The sequence below is a fragment of the Alexandromys fortis genome, unplaced genomic scaffold (genome assembly GCF_014885135.2).
Source record: "Alexandromys fortis isolate MF-2015 unplaced genomic scaffold, M_Fortis_MF-2015_v1.1 scaffold_56, whole genome shotgun sequence".
Taxonomy (NCBI): Eukaryota; Metazoa; Chordata; class Mammalia; order Rodentia; family Cricetidae; genus Alexandromys; species Alexandromys fortis.
In genome coordinates, this window is record NW_026067935.1 from 6,023,459 (window position 1) to 6,042,608 (window position 19,150).

General features: G+C 49.8%; 1 protein-coding gene across 7 annotated transcripts in view; it reads right to left on the bottom strand.

The window, feature by feature from the left end:
* Dnah10 (dynein axonemal heavy chain 10) overlaps window positions 1-19,150 on the bottom strand; it is a 133,112-nt gene that overhangs the window by 82,307 nt on the left and 31,655 nt on the right. For all 7 annotated transcript variants that reach the window (XR_007592553.1, XR_007592555.1, XR_007592554.1 and 4 more), the window contains exons 15-27: window positions 17,546-17,718; window positions 15,852-16,003; window positions 14,934-15,098; window positions 13,494-13,701; window positions 11,865-12,021; window positions 10,856-11,332; window positions 10,067-10,225; window positions 7,524-7,640; window positions 7,295-7,397; window positions 5,702-5,880; window positions 5,244-5,455; window positions 2,510-2,663; window positions 458-691 (exon numbers count right to left, since the gene is read on the bottom strand). Coding sequence is in view for 4 of the 7 variants with exons in the window: in XM_050146558.1 (XP_050002515.1) it covers window positions 458-691; window positions 2,510-2,663; window positions 5,244-5,455; window positions 5,702-5,880; window positions 7,295-7,397; window positions 7,524-7,640; window positions 10,067-10,225; window positions 10,856-11,332; window positions 11,865-12,021; window positions 13,494-13,701; window positions 14,934-15,098; window positions 15,852-16,003; window positions 17,546-17,718 (2,490 nt within the window). In the remaining 3 variants the exon portion in view is untranslated. The remainder of the gene's footprint in view (window positions 1-457; window positions 692-2,509; window positions 2,664-5,243; window positions 5,456-5,701; window positions 5,881-7,294; window positions 7,398-7,523; window positions 7,641-10,066; window positions 10,226-10,855; window positions 11,333-11,864; window positions 12,022-13,493; window positions 13,702-14,933; window positions 15,099-15,851; window positions 16,004-17,545; window positions 17,719-19,150) is intronic.

The window sequence follows — 19,150 nt, forward strand, 5'->3', positions numbered from 1 at the left end:
GAAGAAGAGGAGGAGGAAGAAGAAGAAGAAGAAGAAGAAGAAGAAGAAGAAGAAGAAGAAGAAGAAGAAGAAGAAGAAGAAGAAGAAGAAGAAGAACTTCAGGTGGTATAACCCAAAAGAAAATTGAATCATGTGAAGAGAGCTACCTAGCCCACAATAGTCAAATCTGAAAAGAACTTTAATATAGATATGTATACAGTATCAATGTTTAACACATTGATAGTGAAAACATTCATACAACAAGAACAGGAGGTTTGGAAACAGAACAGGGACATGTTAAAAGGCCAAATAGGAATCTTAGAAATTAAAAGTGCGTTCCCTGAAATCAGAACTCATCAACGTCTCCATCAATGCACTTCCCCCACCAGCTAAATCAAGAGCCGGGAAACAGCCGCTCGTTTCTAAGCACAGGTGTTCCCGTATAAAATTCCCACACTTCCCTCTGCTTGGCTCTCACCTCGATGACCTCCCCTATCAGAGACAGTGTCTTCTCCCACTTGTGGACGGTCTGCAGGAAAGGCCCCACGAATCTGCTCCCGGAGATGCTCTGCAAGTTGACAGTGTTGTCGTCCAAGCACTGAATGACGTCGTCCACGGACCCTAAGATGTAGCCTCGCTCCTGCGTGCCTTTGTAGTACTTGACCACGGTGAACTTCATGTTCTCCCAGGTGTCTAGGATCTCCTTCACGGCCTGGTTGGGACACAAACAGTGGTTGGGCCCACAGAGCACAACCCTGAGCCAGGAGCTTCCTTCCCTAATGCGTCCTTGGTCTCAACTCAACCCAGAGTCCCAGCTCCATCATCTGAGAGGTCAAGATTCTCCTCAGCAACAGTGTCCCTGACTATCGGGCGTGTACTCTGCCAGGGAAGCGTGTTACATGTGGGATCTCATCTAACCCCCACCCCAAAATCAGATTGTTATCCAGAGATAGGTTTAGAAGGGCCACACGGTGGGCCACACATGCTGCCGAGTGCCAGAACTGGGGCCCCAACTGTGCAGCTCCCTATGTAACAAAGGGGTCCTACCACACTCACCCACTGCTGAGCGAGAAAGTGCCAGGACAAAATTCTAGGCTTACTATGATTCCAGGCTCTGAGGAAATCCGCAATGATATGTGCTCTGTGAATGTCTATATGTAGATGTTTATAAGTATGTGTGGTTTGATCTCTAGTGGGACAGGACTCTCTGGGCATGCCTTTGAGGTATTATCTTAATTAGGTTAAGTTTAAAAACAAAAAAAGAACCGCCCACTATGGGTGGTGCCGTTCCCTAGACTGAACGGAATAAAAAGGAGAAACTGAACTGGGCACCGGCATCCATCTCCCTACTTCCTGACTGTGGCTGCAGTGTGACCAGCTGCCTCACGCTCCTGCCGCCATGCCTTCCCTGCCATGATGGATGGTGCCCTCAAACTGCGAGCCACAGTAAACCCTTCCTTCTTTAGGTTGCTATTGGTGGGGTATTTTTCCACAGCTGTGAGACATGTACTTAAGACAGCATCTATACATAGTATGTGTATGTATTTGTTTATAGTGTATGAGTGTGAACACATGTATTGATTGTATGTATGACTACATGTGTTTGTGCATATATGTGTGAATGTATCTACATGTGTCATGTGTCTACACATCTTTTAGTGTTGTGGGAGCTGCGGGTTGCATTCCTGCCGCCCTGCTCCTGGCCGCCTGGCTAGCTTATGCCCCGAAATAACAACACACAAATTGTATTCATTTAAACACTGCCTGGCCCATTAGCTCTAGCTTCTTACTGTCTAATTCTTACATCTTGATTACCCATTTCTATTAATGTGTGTAGCACCAAGGTGCGCTTTCCAGGAAGATTCTAGCCTACGTCCATCCTGGGTCGGAGCTTCATCACATCTGCCCGGGAGAGGGGAGCATGGAGTCTGTCTGAGCCGTCTTACTTCACTTCCTCTTCCTCCCAGCATTCTGTTCTGTTTACTCCACCCACCTATGTTCTAACCTATCAGGGCCAAGCAGTTTCTTTTTTAATTAACCAATGATCTTCCTACATCATTCTGTTAGAATCAGTTGTGCGAAATGGGCTCACATGGCATCTTCCTGTGTCCCATTTGACCCTGTGCATGCATCTTCAGCAGGGTGCAGCATTCAGTGGGATGACAGCGATGACTGCCCTCAGTGTCCAGGCTCTGAGTGATTTGCTATTTTTAATTGTTTTCCAAGGGGTGCCAAATTGTTCACCCGTGAATAGAATGTGAAACTGCAATCAAGGACGTCAAGAAAAGTAAACTGAGGCAGAGGTTCTACTTCCTTAGACACTAGAGACAGAGTGTTTCCTGCTAAGAGAAAAGACAGTCTTTGCTGGAGCCTTCCTGTGATCCCAGCACTCAGGAAGCTGAGGCAGGAAGATCATGAGTTCAAAGCCAGCCTCATCTACATGGTAAAACCCCATCTCAATGAACCAAAGGCTGATGAAGGCCTTGGAGGCAGAGCCGCAGCACCGAGACCCACGGCTCCCCTTCCCTACCTTCTCAATGGCCACCTCCTTGACAGCCGCTGTGACGATCTCATTGAGCACTTCTGTGTGGCTGTGCAGCTCCATGGCGAACATGTTCTCCAGTGTGAAGGTCTCTGTCATCTCAAAGAACACACCTGTTTTCTCCATGAGTTCTTTCCAATGTCTGGAAGGATATAGAGCCATTAGCAAACACCACCCCAGCAAACCCAGCGCCGGCTTATCTGTTCCCCCTGACAGCAGAGGAGGAGGCCCCACGAGAGAACCTCCACAGGGTCACTGAACAGCCTGGGTCTCCCAAATCTTCCTCCCTGCCACCACAGTCAAAATCAGAAAACACCGCTGCTGAGAAAATGAGTGGCCTCTGGTTTTTGGAAACTGGCTTCTGCCCAGGGGAGAACCCTTTTCAGTCGTGGAGCCCAAGTGTGTTGGGAAGTATTACTTCAGCACTGACTCCACTGAGTAGTGGGGTCACGAGGTGACCCCAGGTGCAGCTCCTGGTCCCAGGAAACTCATCCCCAGCTTGGATAGATGGTCAAGAGACAATGAACGGGATCTACAGTTTAAACACTGTCTTATGTTGACAAGTAGACTTGTTCTGAGAAACACGTCATCAGGCGATCTGCTTGGCTTTGTGTAAACTCTCCAGTGTGAACCACACAAACCCACACGTCCAGGCCTATGACACATCTGGTCACATGGTATGGCATACCATCTACTACTGACCAGAACACTGGTGCCCACTGCTGTGTTACTTAGCTACAAACCAGCCGTTTTGTTTGCTTGTTTTATACAGAGCTGGGGATGGGACTCTTGGCCCCAGACAATCTAGGCAATTGCTCTACCACTGAGCCACACACCCCAGCTTGTACGTACTAACTGTTCAAACACTGGGTGGTCAGGGGTTAACGGTGTGGGCCCTTGGGAGACTGGAAGAGGAGAATAGGGAGTTTGAGGTCAGCCTGGGCTATATCCTGAGACCTTGGCAAGAAAGAAAAAGAAGAAGAAGAAGAAGAAGAAGAAGAAGAAGAAGAAGAAGAAGAAGAAGAAGAAGAAGAAGAAGAAGAAGAAGAAGAAGAAGAAGGAGAAGGAGAGAAAGTGGAAGGGGGAGGGATCCCTGGTATCAGAGGTGACGCTCAGATGTGCCTTACAGGGAGGAACATGGCCGAGCCTGGGAACTGTGGGCTACAAGGTCATGGAATGGGGGGCCTTGGTTTGTCACAGAGAACAGCCCTGAGAGCCAAGGGCAAGAGCATTTCAGGCTGGGAAAAGCGTGGGAACGTGGACAGGCAAAAGCTATGTTGGTTGGACCTGTGGCCGCCACTCTGGGCTCAACAAGACAGGAAATAGGCGCTAAAACCTCATGAGTGTTCAGGAGAGACCTTCATGCTTGTGTGAAGAGGACTGTGTCCTCCTCAGCTCCCTGAAACTGTGATGAAATACCTGAGAAAAGTGACAACGGAGAGAAGGGTTTAGAGGGGTCACGGTGACGGAGAGAATCATAGCCAGGGACATGAGATGCGGCTACGTGAAGATGGGGGAGGGCGGATGAGACTAAGGGGCGCCCCCCTCCTAAAGTCACCTAACAACAGTTACTACTGGGGACTAGACCCTCAACACATGAGCCCCTTGGGAAAATTCCAGATCCAGACTACAGCAGATTGGGAGGAAATGGGGACCGAACCAATTTCTAGCTAAGTAAACTAAAGTCGTGTGACGTGGTTCTCTGAGGAGACTCTGGGAAATGCGGCCAGGGAGGGCAGAGGCCACAGAACACTGGCTAACTCCCTTAGGCATGGAGTGGGGCTGGGCAAGCCACCAGACCCACAGGACCCATGGCTCCATCAAACACCAGAGGGACCCAAGCTTCCAACACGGCAACCACATGTGGTCTGTCATTGTTGGGCGAGCCCAAGCTCTAATAGAGTGTACAAAGTGCATCAGAGTCCAAGGTAGCCAAATATCTCAGGAATAGATGCTTTATACTGGCTACACGTGGAAATGGTAGCTCAAACATTAAGTCAATTAAATATATCATTAAGGGGTTGGAGAGATGGGTCCCGCAGTTAAGAGCACTGGCTGCTCTTGTAGAGGACCTGGGTTCGGTTCCCAGCACCCACATGGCAGCTCATAGTCATCTGTAGTTCCAGTTCTAAGGGATATGATGCCCTCTGGCCTCCACAGGTACACACACACACACACACACACACACACACACACACGTACACACGCACACACACATACACTGACAAAACACACTAAACATAATTTAGAATAAAAATAAATCTTTAAAGTGTGTGTGTGCATATAGGATTCATCTCAAGCCAGGCATGATGGTCCCGCCTATAATCCCAGCACATGGAAGGCTGAGAAAGAAAGACTGCCATGAGTTTGAGGCTATCCTGGGCTACATGGCAACTTTGATGCAATGTGCCAATAGACATATGGTCCAGACTGTCATGGAACTTTCTATCCTCCTGCCTCAGTCTCCCAAGCAGAGTTCTTTTTATTCTTCTAACGTTGCACCTAAAACCTGCAAATGACATTGGTGGCTCCATTCCATTTCTCCTGGATTCCTCTGATCAAATCCTCCTGCTGTCTTCCTTTCCAAACAAATCCTGCCCCCTCTCGCCTCGCTGCCGAGCTGGCCCCTCTCGTCTGTGCCCCCTGTCTAACCTATGCTGTACAAGCCTGAGATCTAAAGTCGTTCCGTGAGCTCACAAGGCTGACGGAGGACGGAACCAACCTCTCTCTCAGGGCCTCGTGCTTCAAGTCCAGAAGGAGGGGGATGGAGTCCTTGAACGCCTTCATCTTTGCTTCCAAATGGAAAGCCACGGATAAGTTGCGCACGTGGCGCGGCAGCTTGCGGAGGCCTTTGAGGAAGCCTTCGATACCTTCCTGCAGATACTGGACATTCAGGTTGATCCAGAGGGTCTGGGACCACTCCTCTTTGGCCACCTAGAAACATTAGACAAACATCAGCACCCAATGGGACCTGACGCAGAAGCCAAGGAAGGGACCGACACGTGCCTAGCTCTGGCCTCCCTCAGCTCTCTCTTCGAAGGATCCTCTGAGGTAAAAGGGTGAGTGTTGAGGCCAACCAAAAGGAGCTGTGGCTTTTCCCAGCCCTCCCCAACATAACACTGCACCTGAGTGTGTATGTGCCTGTGCCCAGCTTGGGGGTGTCCGGGGGAGGGACGGCACCTTTAGAGACTCATACAGGTCGTAGATGAGCCGGAGCCCTGACATCTCCTTCTGCACTTTGATGAGCTCAGGGTACATGGTGATGGGGAGGTCAAAGAGCTTCTCCGCATTGGCCAGTTCCTGCCGGTTCTTCTCATGCTTGGCCAGCTCCTTTTCAAAACTGCTTAAGAGATCAACGCCTGGAGAAGTGCAGACAAGCATCATATGGACTCATTCGCTTTTGGATGCAAAGCAAAGAAAACCAGCCTAGAAATCACAATCCCAGAGGACCTAGACAACAACGAGGACCCCAAGAGACACATACATGGATCTAATCTACGTGGGAAGTAGAAAAAGACAAAACCTTCTGAGTAAACTGGGAGCGTGGAGACCATGGGAGAGAAAAGGAGGGGAGAGGAAGGGAGGGGAGTAGAGAAAAATGTATAGCGCAACAAAATCAATTTTAAAAGTTTTTAAACATCAGAAAAGAAGTGCGGAGATAGAGCAGAAAGGACAGTGTGACTGTGAGGGCTTGGGAGCCAGGGTGGGAGTGGGGAGGGGGGGGTCGCTGCGAGTTCAAGGCCAGCTATTTACATAGTAAGTTCCCAGCCAATCAGGGCTATAAAGTGAGCAGTGTGTCTAAAAATGTGTGTATACAAGATGGAGGGCCAAAAGAAATGGCTCAGTGGATAAAGATGCTTGCTGCTAAGAAGGTCAGCCAAAGTTCAATCCATAGGAACCACGCGGTAGAAGAAAGAACTGACCCATGTTCTCTGACCTCGACACAGGCATGAGTCTCTTTCTCTTTCTCTCTCTCTCTCTCTCTCTCTCTCTCTCTCTCACACACACACACACACACACACACACACACACACACACAAGCACACGCATGCACATGTACACACTAAATAAATAGGTAAATATAATTTAAATTGTTAAATAAGAATTAAACAAATTTGATTAAAGAAATCAGCTATTGGGGGCTGGAAAGAGGCTCAGTGGTGAAGAGCACCGGGAGCACTGTCATGGTTTGGGAGCTCGCTGGTGGGACAGAAAAAGACGTGTTACATTTCTGAGCTACAGTTTCTCTCCACAGGAAATTCCACATGAACACAGTGAACTGAGGCCTCTGAACTCGTGAGCCAGAACAATTGTTCTTCCTCTTAACCCATTTCTTTCAGATGTGCGTCACGATGACAGAAGTCTGGCGGGCCAGAGAGAAGCAACATGGCACTGTCCAGGGTCTAAGTGCAGAGAATGAATGAATTCAGAGGAAGAAAGCAGCAAAGGTGTGTGTGTGTACACGCGCATGTGTGTGTGCGTGTGTGTGTGTGTGTGTGTGTGTGTGTGTGATACACACAGCTGCACTGGCAAAGGCAGATGCGGTGGTCACCATGTTGGGCTGCAGTGGGGACCGGCTGGATTCCAGCTCTCACTAGATCCTGCATAAACCCCCTGACCCTATGCGCTATATCCACCCTGCCGTCAGAGGCCACTGCTAGACCATGAGAGAAGCAGCTGAGGCAGGAGTCGATACTTCAGGGACAACACATCACTTCCTGTGTACGTCTCAGGAGCCTCCGGGCCCTCAACACCCCCACACCACAGCCTCACCTTTATCCAGGTCTTCACCCACAGCGCCAGGGCCTTGCCTGTAGAAGCGCTGTGCAAACTCTTCCAGCTGGCTTCTGTAGTTCATTATCTCACTCCGGGTGATCTGAGTGAAGAAGGCCGCCGTAAGTGCGGGGATTGGAACCCAGGACCTCACACGCACCGTGCGCACCCAAGTTCTGACCCTTGCCCCAGTTCCCCATCTGCACTCAGAGTGGAGGTGACACCGCACCTCAGTGAATGTTCTCTTGATGCCTCCGAGCGCGTGTTCCACATTCACAGAGTCACTGAAGAGAGTCTGCCACATGCTCTCAATCTTGTCAACCAGTTCCCGCTCAGCTTCGGTAGGCTAGAGAGAGAGACACGGGGATAGACAGACAGACAGACAGGCAGGCAGGCAGGCAGACAGACAGACAATGAGGGCAGAACAGATTACCAATAATGTTGGAATTGCAATGTTGGGTGAAAGCTGCTCCCCATGGACTTTGGCTTCTAGCTGCATCCAAGGGGGCTATTGGAACAAACTGGTAAAGCCAGCTGAGACAGTAACATTGTGTTCTTGGGGTTGTTTATTTGGTTTGGGGATTTTAGTTTTTCCTCTTTAATTATGTGTGTGTGTGTGTGTGTGTGTGTGTGTGTGTGTGTGTACAGTGCCTGCAGAGGCCAGAAGAAAATATCAAATTCCCTGGAGCTGTGAGCTGCCTGATGTGGGAACCCAACTTGGGTTCTCTGGAAGGGCAGCCTTAACCACTAAGCCACCTCTCCAGACCCCTGTTGGCTCATTTTGGAGTTGAAGTTTTACGTATCACAGGCTGGCCTCTAACCCACTATGCAGCCAAAGGTAATCCTCCTGCCTCCACCTCCCAAGTTCTGCGAGTACAGGTGTATGCCACTGTGTCTAGGCCAATCTGTAATTTTGTAATAAAAATGCTATCTAGGCCAGGCATAGTGGCACGAGCCTTTTATTCTGGAGACAGAATCAGGGGATCTCTATGAGTTGGCAGCCAGCTCTACATAACGGTTTCAGGCCAGCCAAGGCTTTATGGTGAGACCCTGGAGAGAGAGAGACAGACAGATGGAGATCTGGAGGAGCTAGAGAGATGGCTCAGTTGTTAAAAGCTCTGGCTACTCTTCCAGAGAACCAGAGATCTGGATCTATGCCCTCTTCCGGCCTCTGTGAGTATTGCACTGATGTTCATAGATAGATAGATAGATAGATAGATAGATAGATAGATAGATAGATAGATAGACAGACAGACAGACATATACAGAGACACATAATTAAAAAAGAAAAGAAAAGGGAAGCTAGCTTCTTCATATTATAACTTCTGAAAACAAAGCACAAAAAGTGTCCTTGAAAGTAGGTGGAATGATGGCTCAGTGGTTAAGAGCACTGGCTTCTCTTCTAGTGGATCTGAGTTCAGTTCTCAACACCCACAAAACTCCTTACAACCATTTGTAACTCCAATGCCAAGGGATCTGATGCCCTCTTCTGGCCTCTGCTGGTACAGCACTCACATAGTGCACATACATGTAGGCATACTTAAACACATAAAATAAAAATAAATCTTTAAAAAATTTAAAACACAGAGAGACCCTATCTCAAAAATAGACTAATAAAACCATTTGCCACAGTTTATCTTCTCACATTCCCCTTTCTTTCTTATTCTTTCTTTTCTTTCTGGTTTTTTTTTGTTTTTTTTTTTCTTTTTTTCTTTTTTTTCGAGACAGAGTTTCTCTGTAGCTTTGGAGTCTGTCCTGGAACTAGCTCTTGTAGACCAGGTTGGCCTCAAACTCACAGAGATCCACCTGCCTCTGCCTCCTGAGTGCTGGAATTAAAGGTGTGTGCCACCACTGCCCAGCTTTTTGGTTCTTCAAGACAGGGTTTCTCTGTGTAGCCCTGAATGTCCCGGAACTCATTCTGTAGACCAGGCTGTTCCTTCTTGTTCTTATTTATGAGTATTAGTGTGTGTGTGTCTGTGTGTGGTGTGATATATAGGTGTGTACACACATGCCACAGTGCACATATGGAGATCTGTGGAGTTGGTTGTCTCCTTCTGCCTTTACATGGGTTTGGGGATTGAACTCAGGTCTCCAGGCTTGTGTGGCGAACTCCTTTACCCACTGAGCCATCTTGTCAGCCCTCTTATTATTTTGCAAAAACTCTTTACTTTTTACAGGATGTAACCCCTGTCCTGTCCTCTCCCCAGGAAAGAGAAGAAAGGAAGGGAATGAGATGAGACAGTGAGCGAATATGAACAGGCTGTAGAACATCACAGAAGTCTTGTGAGATCAAACCATGGTCTCCACATTTAAAGTTCAATAAAATACCCGTGTAGTGGGGACACCCATGTGGTAGCTTCCTACTGGTCACTTGCTTGGGAACACATGGCTGGCAGGGCCACTGAGAGGCCCTTCTGAGGATGTCCCCCACAGGCTCACTGTTGGAACTCTTGGTCCCCAGTTGGTGGCGCTGTTTGGGAAGGTGATGGAATCTGTAGAAACTGGGGGCTTTCTGGGGGGGTGGGCTCTGAGGGTCTAAAGCCTTGATCACTTCCTGTTGTCTCTCTCTGTTTCGTGTGTGTGTGGACGAAATATGAGCAGCCAGCTTCCCACTCCTGATGCCATACCTCCCCTGGCAGTTGCCATGCCTCTCTGGCCATGCCTCCTCCCGAGGCTGCTTTCATCGGGCATTTTGAGGCAGGAAGAGGAAAAGTAATTTACAGAGTAGATAACCCAACCAAAAGCGGTGCTGGAGCAACAAGGCTGACTCACAAAGATGCTGTATATCGCCATGGTGCGGTACCGCTCCTGGACGTCCTTGTACCTCAGCTCCATGACTAAAGATTTTGTCCTGACCTCTGCAATTGTTGCCAGGACAAACTTGAGATCTTCAAGCGTGGTGGGGCTCTTCTTAAGGTTTTTGTTCAGGTGCTACGAAAGAATTCAGTGGAGACAGAAAACAGCAATGGATGAGACCACCTTCCTCAAGAACAGGGCTCCTTGGGGCTGGTGCAGCCTGCAGGCTAGGGATGTGTGCCGATTAGTTTTGTCAACTTGAGGCAACCTAGAAATGGCTCAGGAAGAGCATCTTGATGAGTAATTGCGCAGCTGAGGCTGGCCTGTGGGCATCTTTGTAGGGAGGAGGGGTTATCTTAATTGTTAAGTGAGGTGGGAAAACCCAGCCCACTGTGGGCAGGACCATTCCCTAGGCAGAGGGTTCCAAACAGTACAGGAAGAGAATGCTGGCTGAGAGCAAGAGAGCGAGGGCACATTTATCCTCTCTCTGCTCCTGACTGTGTGTATGACCAGCTGGGTGTGACTAGCTCTCTGAGTTCCTGCCTTTGAACCCCCTCAGTGGTGGACTGTAACCTGAGATTATGAGTGAAATACACCCTATCTCCCTTAAGTCACTCTTTCTTTTGGATATTTAATCACAGCAACAGAAATGAAACAAGGATAGGATGGAACCCAGGGCCTTTGGATGTGCTTGGCAAGGCTCTACCATAGAGCTACGCCACCGCCTCTGAAGATCTGTTTGAAATAAAGGTGGCGTTGGCATACCTCGATCTCATCCCGGAGGCTAAAAAGCTCCTCCTTGGCGGACTCGTTGAGGAGCTTCCCCAGCGAAATCACCCAGGACTTGGCATTTTCTTGCACAGTGGTGGCCAGTGGCCCAAGCTGCAGCCGGATGCAGTTCTCATCCTTGACCAGCGGGTGGCGCATGACGTCCGCCGCGATCTTGGAGTAGAACTGCAGCTTCTCGTCGTAGGCCACACAGGCTGGCTTCTTGGCTGCAAACTTCTCCATCACGATGGACTTGTCCAGCTTCCAGAGGGGCCGGTAGCGCTTCCACCTCTGCAGGTATTTCATGAGGTTCACTAGGAGCCTGTGGATATTTTGGGGGATCATAACAGCTTGATCCATGATCTGGGGGTTCAAGGAGATGTCATTGTAGAAGCTCAGGATGATGACTTCCTCCTCCTCGCCCTTCTGAGGGGGGCACTCGATGCAGCTGCCGTTCATCCAGCGCACAAAATACTGGCAGGAGAGCAGGCGGGAGGTGAGCGCTGGGCACCGTGTGCCTCCTGGGCGTATACTAGTCCCTGGTGACGAGCCCTGCTATGATGGACAGTCTCACCTCACAGGCCTTCAAGGCTAGCCTTGACGTCACCATCCCCTGCCTCAGCCTCAATGGTAGAATTACAGATGTGTGCCGCCATGCCCTGCTATGCTCCCCTCCCTCCTTCCTTGTAATCCCAGCACTAGGGAGGTGGAAGCAGAAAGACCAGAGACTCAAGGTCCTCCTTGGTTAATTGGGAGTTTGAAGCTAGCCTGGGCAATATGATTTAAAAAAAAAAAAAAAAAAAAAGGTAAATTTTTAAGAAGAGAAAAAAGGTAGGATGGGGTGAATGGAACCAGGATTGGGCTATGGGACTGCCCCTAAATTTGATGGCTTCACAGAGGCCAGAGGCAGCTGAACCCGCGTCTGCTAGGCCCCTCTCCGACTGTACCAACCAATGAGCAGCCGGCAAGCAGAAGGGCTACTGTTTCCCGGTGACCTCCGCGTTACCTTGGTGATCTCCACGCAGTTGCGGGTGCAGTGGACACACATCTTATCAATCTCAGTAGCGTTGGGGTGGAGGATGATCTCCGGAGCTGACAGGATGGTTTCCGCTTGGAACAGAGGAGCGTTTCCGAGGATCAGAGAGTTGAAAGCCTGAAAATTCCTAAGTGAGGGAACGCAAGGGACTTAGGACTCAGGGTATGAAACACACCAAGCGCCGACGGAGGGGACAGATTCTGGGGCCGAGGGAAGGGTCTGCTACACACTGTAAGCCACCATGTCGGGGGGACCATTGCACCCTTTGTCTACTTTCATACACCTTGGTCATTTCTGCTTGGGGAATCAAATGCCTACTGGTGGGAAATAGTAACGAACACTGACCACCCAAAAGTCATCCCCAGCAGCACTCTGCCTCCTGGGCATGCTGTCTGATCTTCCGTGGCGACCATTCAACAGGTGTCCATCCTCTCGCTTTGTCCTCTCTCCTCGGTCTCCAGAGGACCGGGCCCTTGTCTGTGACCAAGATCTAGTCCAGGCCCTAGCACATGGCTACTTCTGATAAAGCTTGGTTGGCTGGATGCACAGATACATGGGTAGGTGGATGAAGGCATGGGTGTGTAGTAGCCAGATGAATGGATGGATAGATGGACTCATCGGTGGGTGGATGAAGGCACGGGTGTGTGAGAGTCAAACAAATGGATGGATAGATGGTGATGGGAGAGTAGATAGATGGATGATGGATAGACGGATGGTAGACAGATGGAATGGAGAAATGGATAGATGGATGATGGGAAGATATAACATTATAGAAGGTAAACATTATGGAAAGTAGCTCCAGATAGGATGCTCCATAGAACCTAAGTTTGGTTTCCAGCATCCAAGCCAGGTGGTTCACACCTGTCCATCACTCTAGCTGCAGGGACCATCTGCCCGTCACTCTGGCTGTGGGGACAGCTAACCGTCTGCCCGTCACTCCGGCTGCAGGGACAGCCAACTGTCTGCCCGTCACTCCGGCTGCAGGGACAGCCAACCACCGGCCCCACAGCTCCTGCACTCGTGATCATATATGTGCAATTTAAAATTAAATATTTTTAAATGTGTTTACGTTTTCAAACAGGGCACTCTGGTGCAATGATGCCACCTTCAGAGCCTGATTCAGGAGTCATGGGGATGGCACTCGTGGGCTGGCTCTTAGAACGACCCTGGGCTACAGTGTGTGTGTGTCTCCCAGCTGGCCCAGCTATGCTGCTGGACCACAGGATCCACAGAGGATGGCAGCTTTGGTGTTGGACTGTCATGAGAAATCAGAACTCAGTACGCAGTGACCATTCCAACCAGTGATTGACTGTAGCCGGGAAAGAGGGCTGGACCACCTATCCTCCAAGTCCATCTCTCAACATAAACATAAAGCTCTTTTGGGGCCTTCTGCTGCCAGACAAACACGGTTACTCTGTCTTCCAGAGGCAGAGAGGAACACAGCAGCCTCGTATACCAGAAGGGGTTCATAGGAACAGAGACCCACACAGAGGTCACCCTTCCCTGGTCAGTCACCCCTCCCTGGTCAGCCTCCCCATCCAGCTGCCCATCCCAGCCTGTGAGTCATGACCAACCCAGGCACGACTCAGGTGGGCTTACCTCAGGATGAGCTTCCCCAAGACGTCATAGATTCTGCCTTCCCAGTACTCGTAGTAGGAGGCCAGTTTGGGGGCCCTGCCTGTGTTGGTATGCACAACTAGACCTTCAACTTTGGTCAGCAGTGGTCCGATGGCCAGGTACCACCGGACCATGTGGTCCACGTCTTTGGCCCTTTCCCGTTCGATGTGCTCGAAGAATTCCTTCACACCTGTAGAGAAGGGCACGAGATACATAGAGCAGCTGCGGCTCAGAGAACTTCACAGCAGAAGTGTCCCCACTTCAGGATGTCAGGGACCTGTTCACACATCAGCCATGAGTCATGGCTGTCTACACTTCAGCAATGTCAGGGGCCTGTCCACACTTCAGCCATGTCAGGGGCCTGTCCACACTTCAGCCATGGGTCATGGCTGTCTACACTTCAGCCATGTCAGGGGCCGGTCCACACATCAGCCATGAGTCATGGCTGTCCACACATCAGCCATGGGGTCATGGCTGTCCACACATCAGCCATGGAGTCATGGCTGTCCACACTTCAGCCATGTCAGGGGCCGGTCCACACATCAGCCACGGGTCAGGGCTGTCCACATATCAGCCATGGGTCAGGGACCTGACCACACATCAGTCATGGGTAAAGGCCATTCATACATCAGCCGTGGGTCATGAGTCATATGAGTACTCATGAAAATGGAGTTGATGCCAGAAGCTAAGACTCAACTCAAGACAAAAGCAAGTGATAGCAGGCAGGGCCGTGATGGATGCTGGTGCCCTGCATCCATCATATTGGCTGTGATGCCTGTCTTCAATTCTTTGAAGACTAGTTTTCTTCAGTTCCTTATTGACTAACTAGGGACAATTTAAAATACCTCTAGCGCAATAAAAAGTAAAAATAAGCCCATACAAGATAGTTATCTGACTATTAACAAAGTTACACAACTTGGTGTGGTGGCATGCACCTGCAATCCCAGGCAGAGGATGTCAAGGCCAGCTTGGGCAACAAAGTGAGAACCCATCTCAAGAACAGGTAAATCAGCTGGGCGGTGATGGTGCACACCTTTAATCCCAGCACTCAGGAGGCAGAGACAGGTGGATCTCTGTGAGTTCAAGGCCAGCCTGGTCTACATAGTGAGACCTTGTCTTTCTCAAAATAAAGAATCTGGAGGGCTGGTGCTGTCCTGGCGGCAGAGCCCTTTGCTGAGCACATGAGAGGCCCTGGTTCTAGCTTAGGACTGGAGCCACCAGTGGTCGCAAACTGTGAAACTACTGAGTAACACAGAACATGGCAGAGGGTGAGGGACACGGGACACAGCCATAATACTTCCCGGTAAAGGGCTGGGGTGGTTAGACCGGGTTATTACCGTCACTGAATGCCTGGAGCATAGAAATAGTGACCACGAGGCCCCTCTTTCATCCCACAACTGACGAGCTAGAAGCCAGGCCTACCTGGGAGCCCCTCCTCGGTTTTGGAGACTGGGTACCTAAAGAGGTTGACAGACTCAATTAGCGTAAGCCTGGAGGTGATGTCCTCCGCATTCTTGTGAATCTGGTGGACGAGAGACTCGAACTTGCCGATGGCCTGTTTGCAGCGATTGATGTAGTCAGCGATTCCTTGGGGGAAGAGGAAGCAACTTGGTTCCATCCCTGCTGTTCTTGGCCCTCCCACCAGCACTTGTGAGACCCATGGTGATGCCACTTAGCTCACAGACTCTGTCCCTGCACCTGTGTGGACTGAGCCATCGCTAAGAGCCATTCATCCCCTGAAGGCTTGGGACCAAGATGTCTGTAGGGCAGGAATCTACCAGGCTTAGCAGAGGCTTTATTACATTCACAGATTCATTTGTGTTCGTATTTGTGTGTGTACATATGTGTGTGTGTATATATGTGTATATGTACATGTGTGTGCGTGTGTGAATGTACACATACATGCATACGCGTGTGCGTATATGTTGTATGTGTATATGCATGTGTATATGCGCGTGTTTATGTGTGTGTGCACTTAATAAATTTGTATAGTTTATATTCAGATATTGTGACATTTTGGGTTTACGAGATCATTACTTAAGGTCCCTCTAGGTTCTGGGCAGGTGACTCAGTGGGTAAGTGTATCTGTTCTGTAAACATGAGGACCTGGGTTTGAATCTCTGGCATGCACGTACATAGTTGGGCAAGCCCATGCATACCTATAACCCCAGCATTGTGGGCAGAGACAGGCAGGACCTGAGCTCGCTGGCGAGCCTCCTGAGAAGTAAGAGACTCAGCCTTGACACTGGCCTCTGGCATATGCATGCACACAGCACACCACACACACACAAGAAATACATGTAAAACAAACTGTACGGTGACCAGGAGCTGCGCGGTTACCTAGTGAGTTCCAGTTCAGCCTCTTGTACCCAGAGCGGAACACCCTGAGCAGCTCCTGGGAGTGGTCATCCAGGAGAGCCGTCTCTGCCTCGTTCAGCGTGTTGATGAGCAGGTGGTAATGGTCCAGCATGCGCTGGATGCCTTCCGTGTACCTGTGTGCCCAGCAGAGGGAGCGGTGAGAAATGCAGGGCAGGACGTGAGAACCACAGTAGCGTGGCCCCCAGAGGCCTGACTCACTTCCGTCAGGACATCACAGAGGGCTGGGATGAGGCTCAGGGCCAGAGCAGTTGCGAGTGCTAGGCCCTGTCTGTCCTCAGAACAGTTCCAGGGGCAACTGTCCCTCACATCCAAAGGGAGGGGTCTGCTAGTGTCCTGTGCCCAGAGGAGCAACTCCACTTGTGAGTCACTGCTGAGTTGACTCCCGATGTGGTCAGTATTGCTAGTCACTGACCTTCAGTGCTAAAGCTTCACGTGGATAGACTGGGGGAGGGGCAACCACTGTCTTTACCCTGGCGCCCTTATGCTGAGCCCACCACAGGCTCTGACCAGTGACAGCCACAACCCTCGGTCGGTCAAACAGACCTGGTCAATCTCAGGTCACAAAACAATGCAGAAAGCTGTGAAGGAGCAGAGAGCACTGTGGGGGGGGGAGGGAGGGAGGGAGGTGGGGTGGGGAGCTGGTTAGTATGCAAAGTGTACATAAGTAAAACTGCAAGTATAATAAAAAAAAAATTAAAGAAATGAGTTGGACATAATGGTGCACGCCTTTAATCCCAGCACATGGGAGGCAGAAGCAGGTGGATCTCTGAGTTTTGAGGCCAGCCTGGTCTCCAGTGAGTCCTAGGTCAGCCTTCAGCTCCACACAGTCCTGAGCTCTTCAGTTCAGCAGTCACAGGTCCATCTGGACTATAGAGTGTTCAAGACCAGCCTAGGCAACTGAGAGAGACCTTGTCCCCCCCAAAAAAATTAATTTTTTTTGTTTGTTTTTTTTCAAGACAACGTTTCTCCGTAGCTTTGGAGCCTGTCCTGGAACTCACTTTGTAGACCAGGCTGGCCTTGAACTCACAGAGATCCGCCTGCCTCTGCCTCCCCAGTGCTGGAATTAAAGGCGTGCGCCACCACCGCCTGGCAAAATTAATTTTTAAATAAGAATAAAATAAAATTAAAAATGAATAAAGGAAACAAGAGCTTTTGAGGGGAGGGCTCCACCACCACCTTTGGGAGTGTCAGGTAGTGGCGTTGAAGGGACAAACCAGTTGATGAAGTGCTTGCCTTGCAAATATGAGGACCTGAGCTCGACCTCCCGCTCCCATGTATAAAGCAGCATGGTGGGAAACTCCTACAGTCCCAGCACTGGGGAGGCAAAAACAGCTCCCTGTGGCTCACCAGCGGTCAGCATAACCAGACCAGGGAGCCGCAGACCAGGGAGAGAATCTGCCTCAAAAACAAGGTGCATGGACAGTATCTACAGACAACACCCAACTTTGACCTGGGTCCACATGCTCATACACCTGGCACACACGTACGTATGCATGCACATGCACACACACATATACACACAGAGACACAGGCACATACACACGCGCACACATACGCACACGCACACATACATACACACTTTAAAACAACAGTAAAGAGTGTCAAGAGGCCCTGAGACCAAAGTGTCCCCTCTGACTGAAGAAGTGTCTTCTCACCTGAGGAATTTGTCTTCTTGGAGGGCCACGTTCCTGGCCAGTTCAGGGACAGTGAATCCCAGCTGCTCTAAGTACTTGGTTTCATTAATAATCTCTCTGAGAAACGGAGAGAAGTTGATGACAAACACGGCTCCCTTTTCCATAGGGGGCGCGTCCTCAGCCGTGATGGTGGTCTGTGGAAGAGACGACACACAGCCTGGAAGTATCTGCCGCTGCTTGTAAAGCTCACTAGACATGATTCACACAGACCAATGAGGTCCCTTTCCCCAGCAGATGGACGCAGACCGGACTAGTGTGCCACACAGTCTGTTTTGCAGAGTTGTTCAATAATCTAGTTTCGGGCTGGTGCTCATTGTGTAAAATGCTTGCTCTGGAAACAGGAAGACCTAAGTTTGGATGCTCAATGCCGTGTAGAATTTCAGGTATATGTGCACATGTGCATACCACAAATAATATCCGAAAGAGAGAGAGAGAGAGAGAGAGAGAGAGAGAGAGAGAGAGAGAGAGAGAGAGCGCGAGAGAACAGAAGGAAGGATTCTTGGGGTTGTAAGGCCAGCCAATCTAGCCAAATGCATGAGTTCTTGGTTCAGTGAGAGACCCTGTCTCAAAAAATGTTGTTGGGGGTAATTGAGGAAGACACATGATGTCAACCTCTGGTCTCTGCATATGTGAACATACATGCAAACACTACACACACACAACTGAACTACAGAGTGAGATCAAAACCAGCCTAGGCAACTGAGTGAGACCCTGCCCCAAAATAAAAAGGAAGACAGACAGAACTATTTCTCAGCAGTAGAATACCCCAGGGAGGGATTGGGGTGTGGCTAAGTACTTTCTTAGCATGTACAAGGCTCCTACTTCAAACTCCAGCCCTGGCGGAGTGGGGGAGAAAGAATTCTATTTAGTTGCCAATATTAGAATACTAGGTAAAGTCCTAGAAAAACAGAGATTTCTGACTTTACTTGGAAAGCAGGGAAACCAAATCATGTTGGCAGGGACAGGCTAGAATTGGGTTGCTGACTCCCTTGGGGGCCAGGCTCTGAACACCCCAGCTCCCCCAAGTTTATGACGCTCTGCCCTCATGGCAAAGAAGCTGCCCACTAGAAAGAGTTTCAGGGACAGTAGACACACACCACCAGGTCAACAGACACCGACCTCCTGAGTGGTGGCCCCATGCCAGGCCCAAAGCCAAAGTTCAAAACCAGTCACCTGGGGGCCTTCGAGGTGACTCGGTGAGAAAAGGCGCTTGCCACCAACCTGCGTTCAGTCCCTGGAGCCCACATGGAGGAGGAAAACTGGACCTGCAAGCTGTCCTTTGATGCCCACACGCACACAGAGGCGCACACACATCCACACACTAATGAGTTGTGTAAAACCCATCGCCTGTGGCTCATGAAGGAGTCAATTAGGAGAGCACAGATCTCTGTCATCCAGTATACTCAATCATTTTAATTCATATACATGTGTGCAGGTATAGAGGGTGTGCACATATGTACATACATACATACATGTCTGTACATGGATGTGAAGGACAGATAGCAACCTCGGACATCATTTCTCCCCTGCCTTCTGTCTTTTTTTTAAAGATTTGTTTTATATATA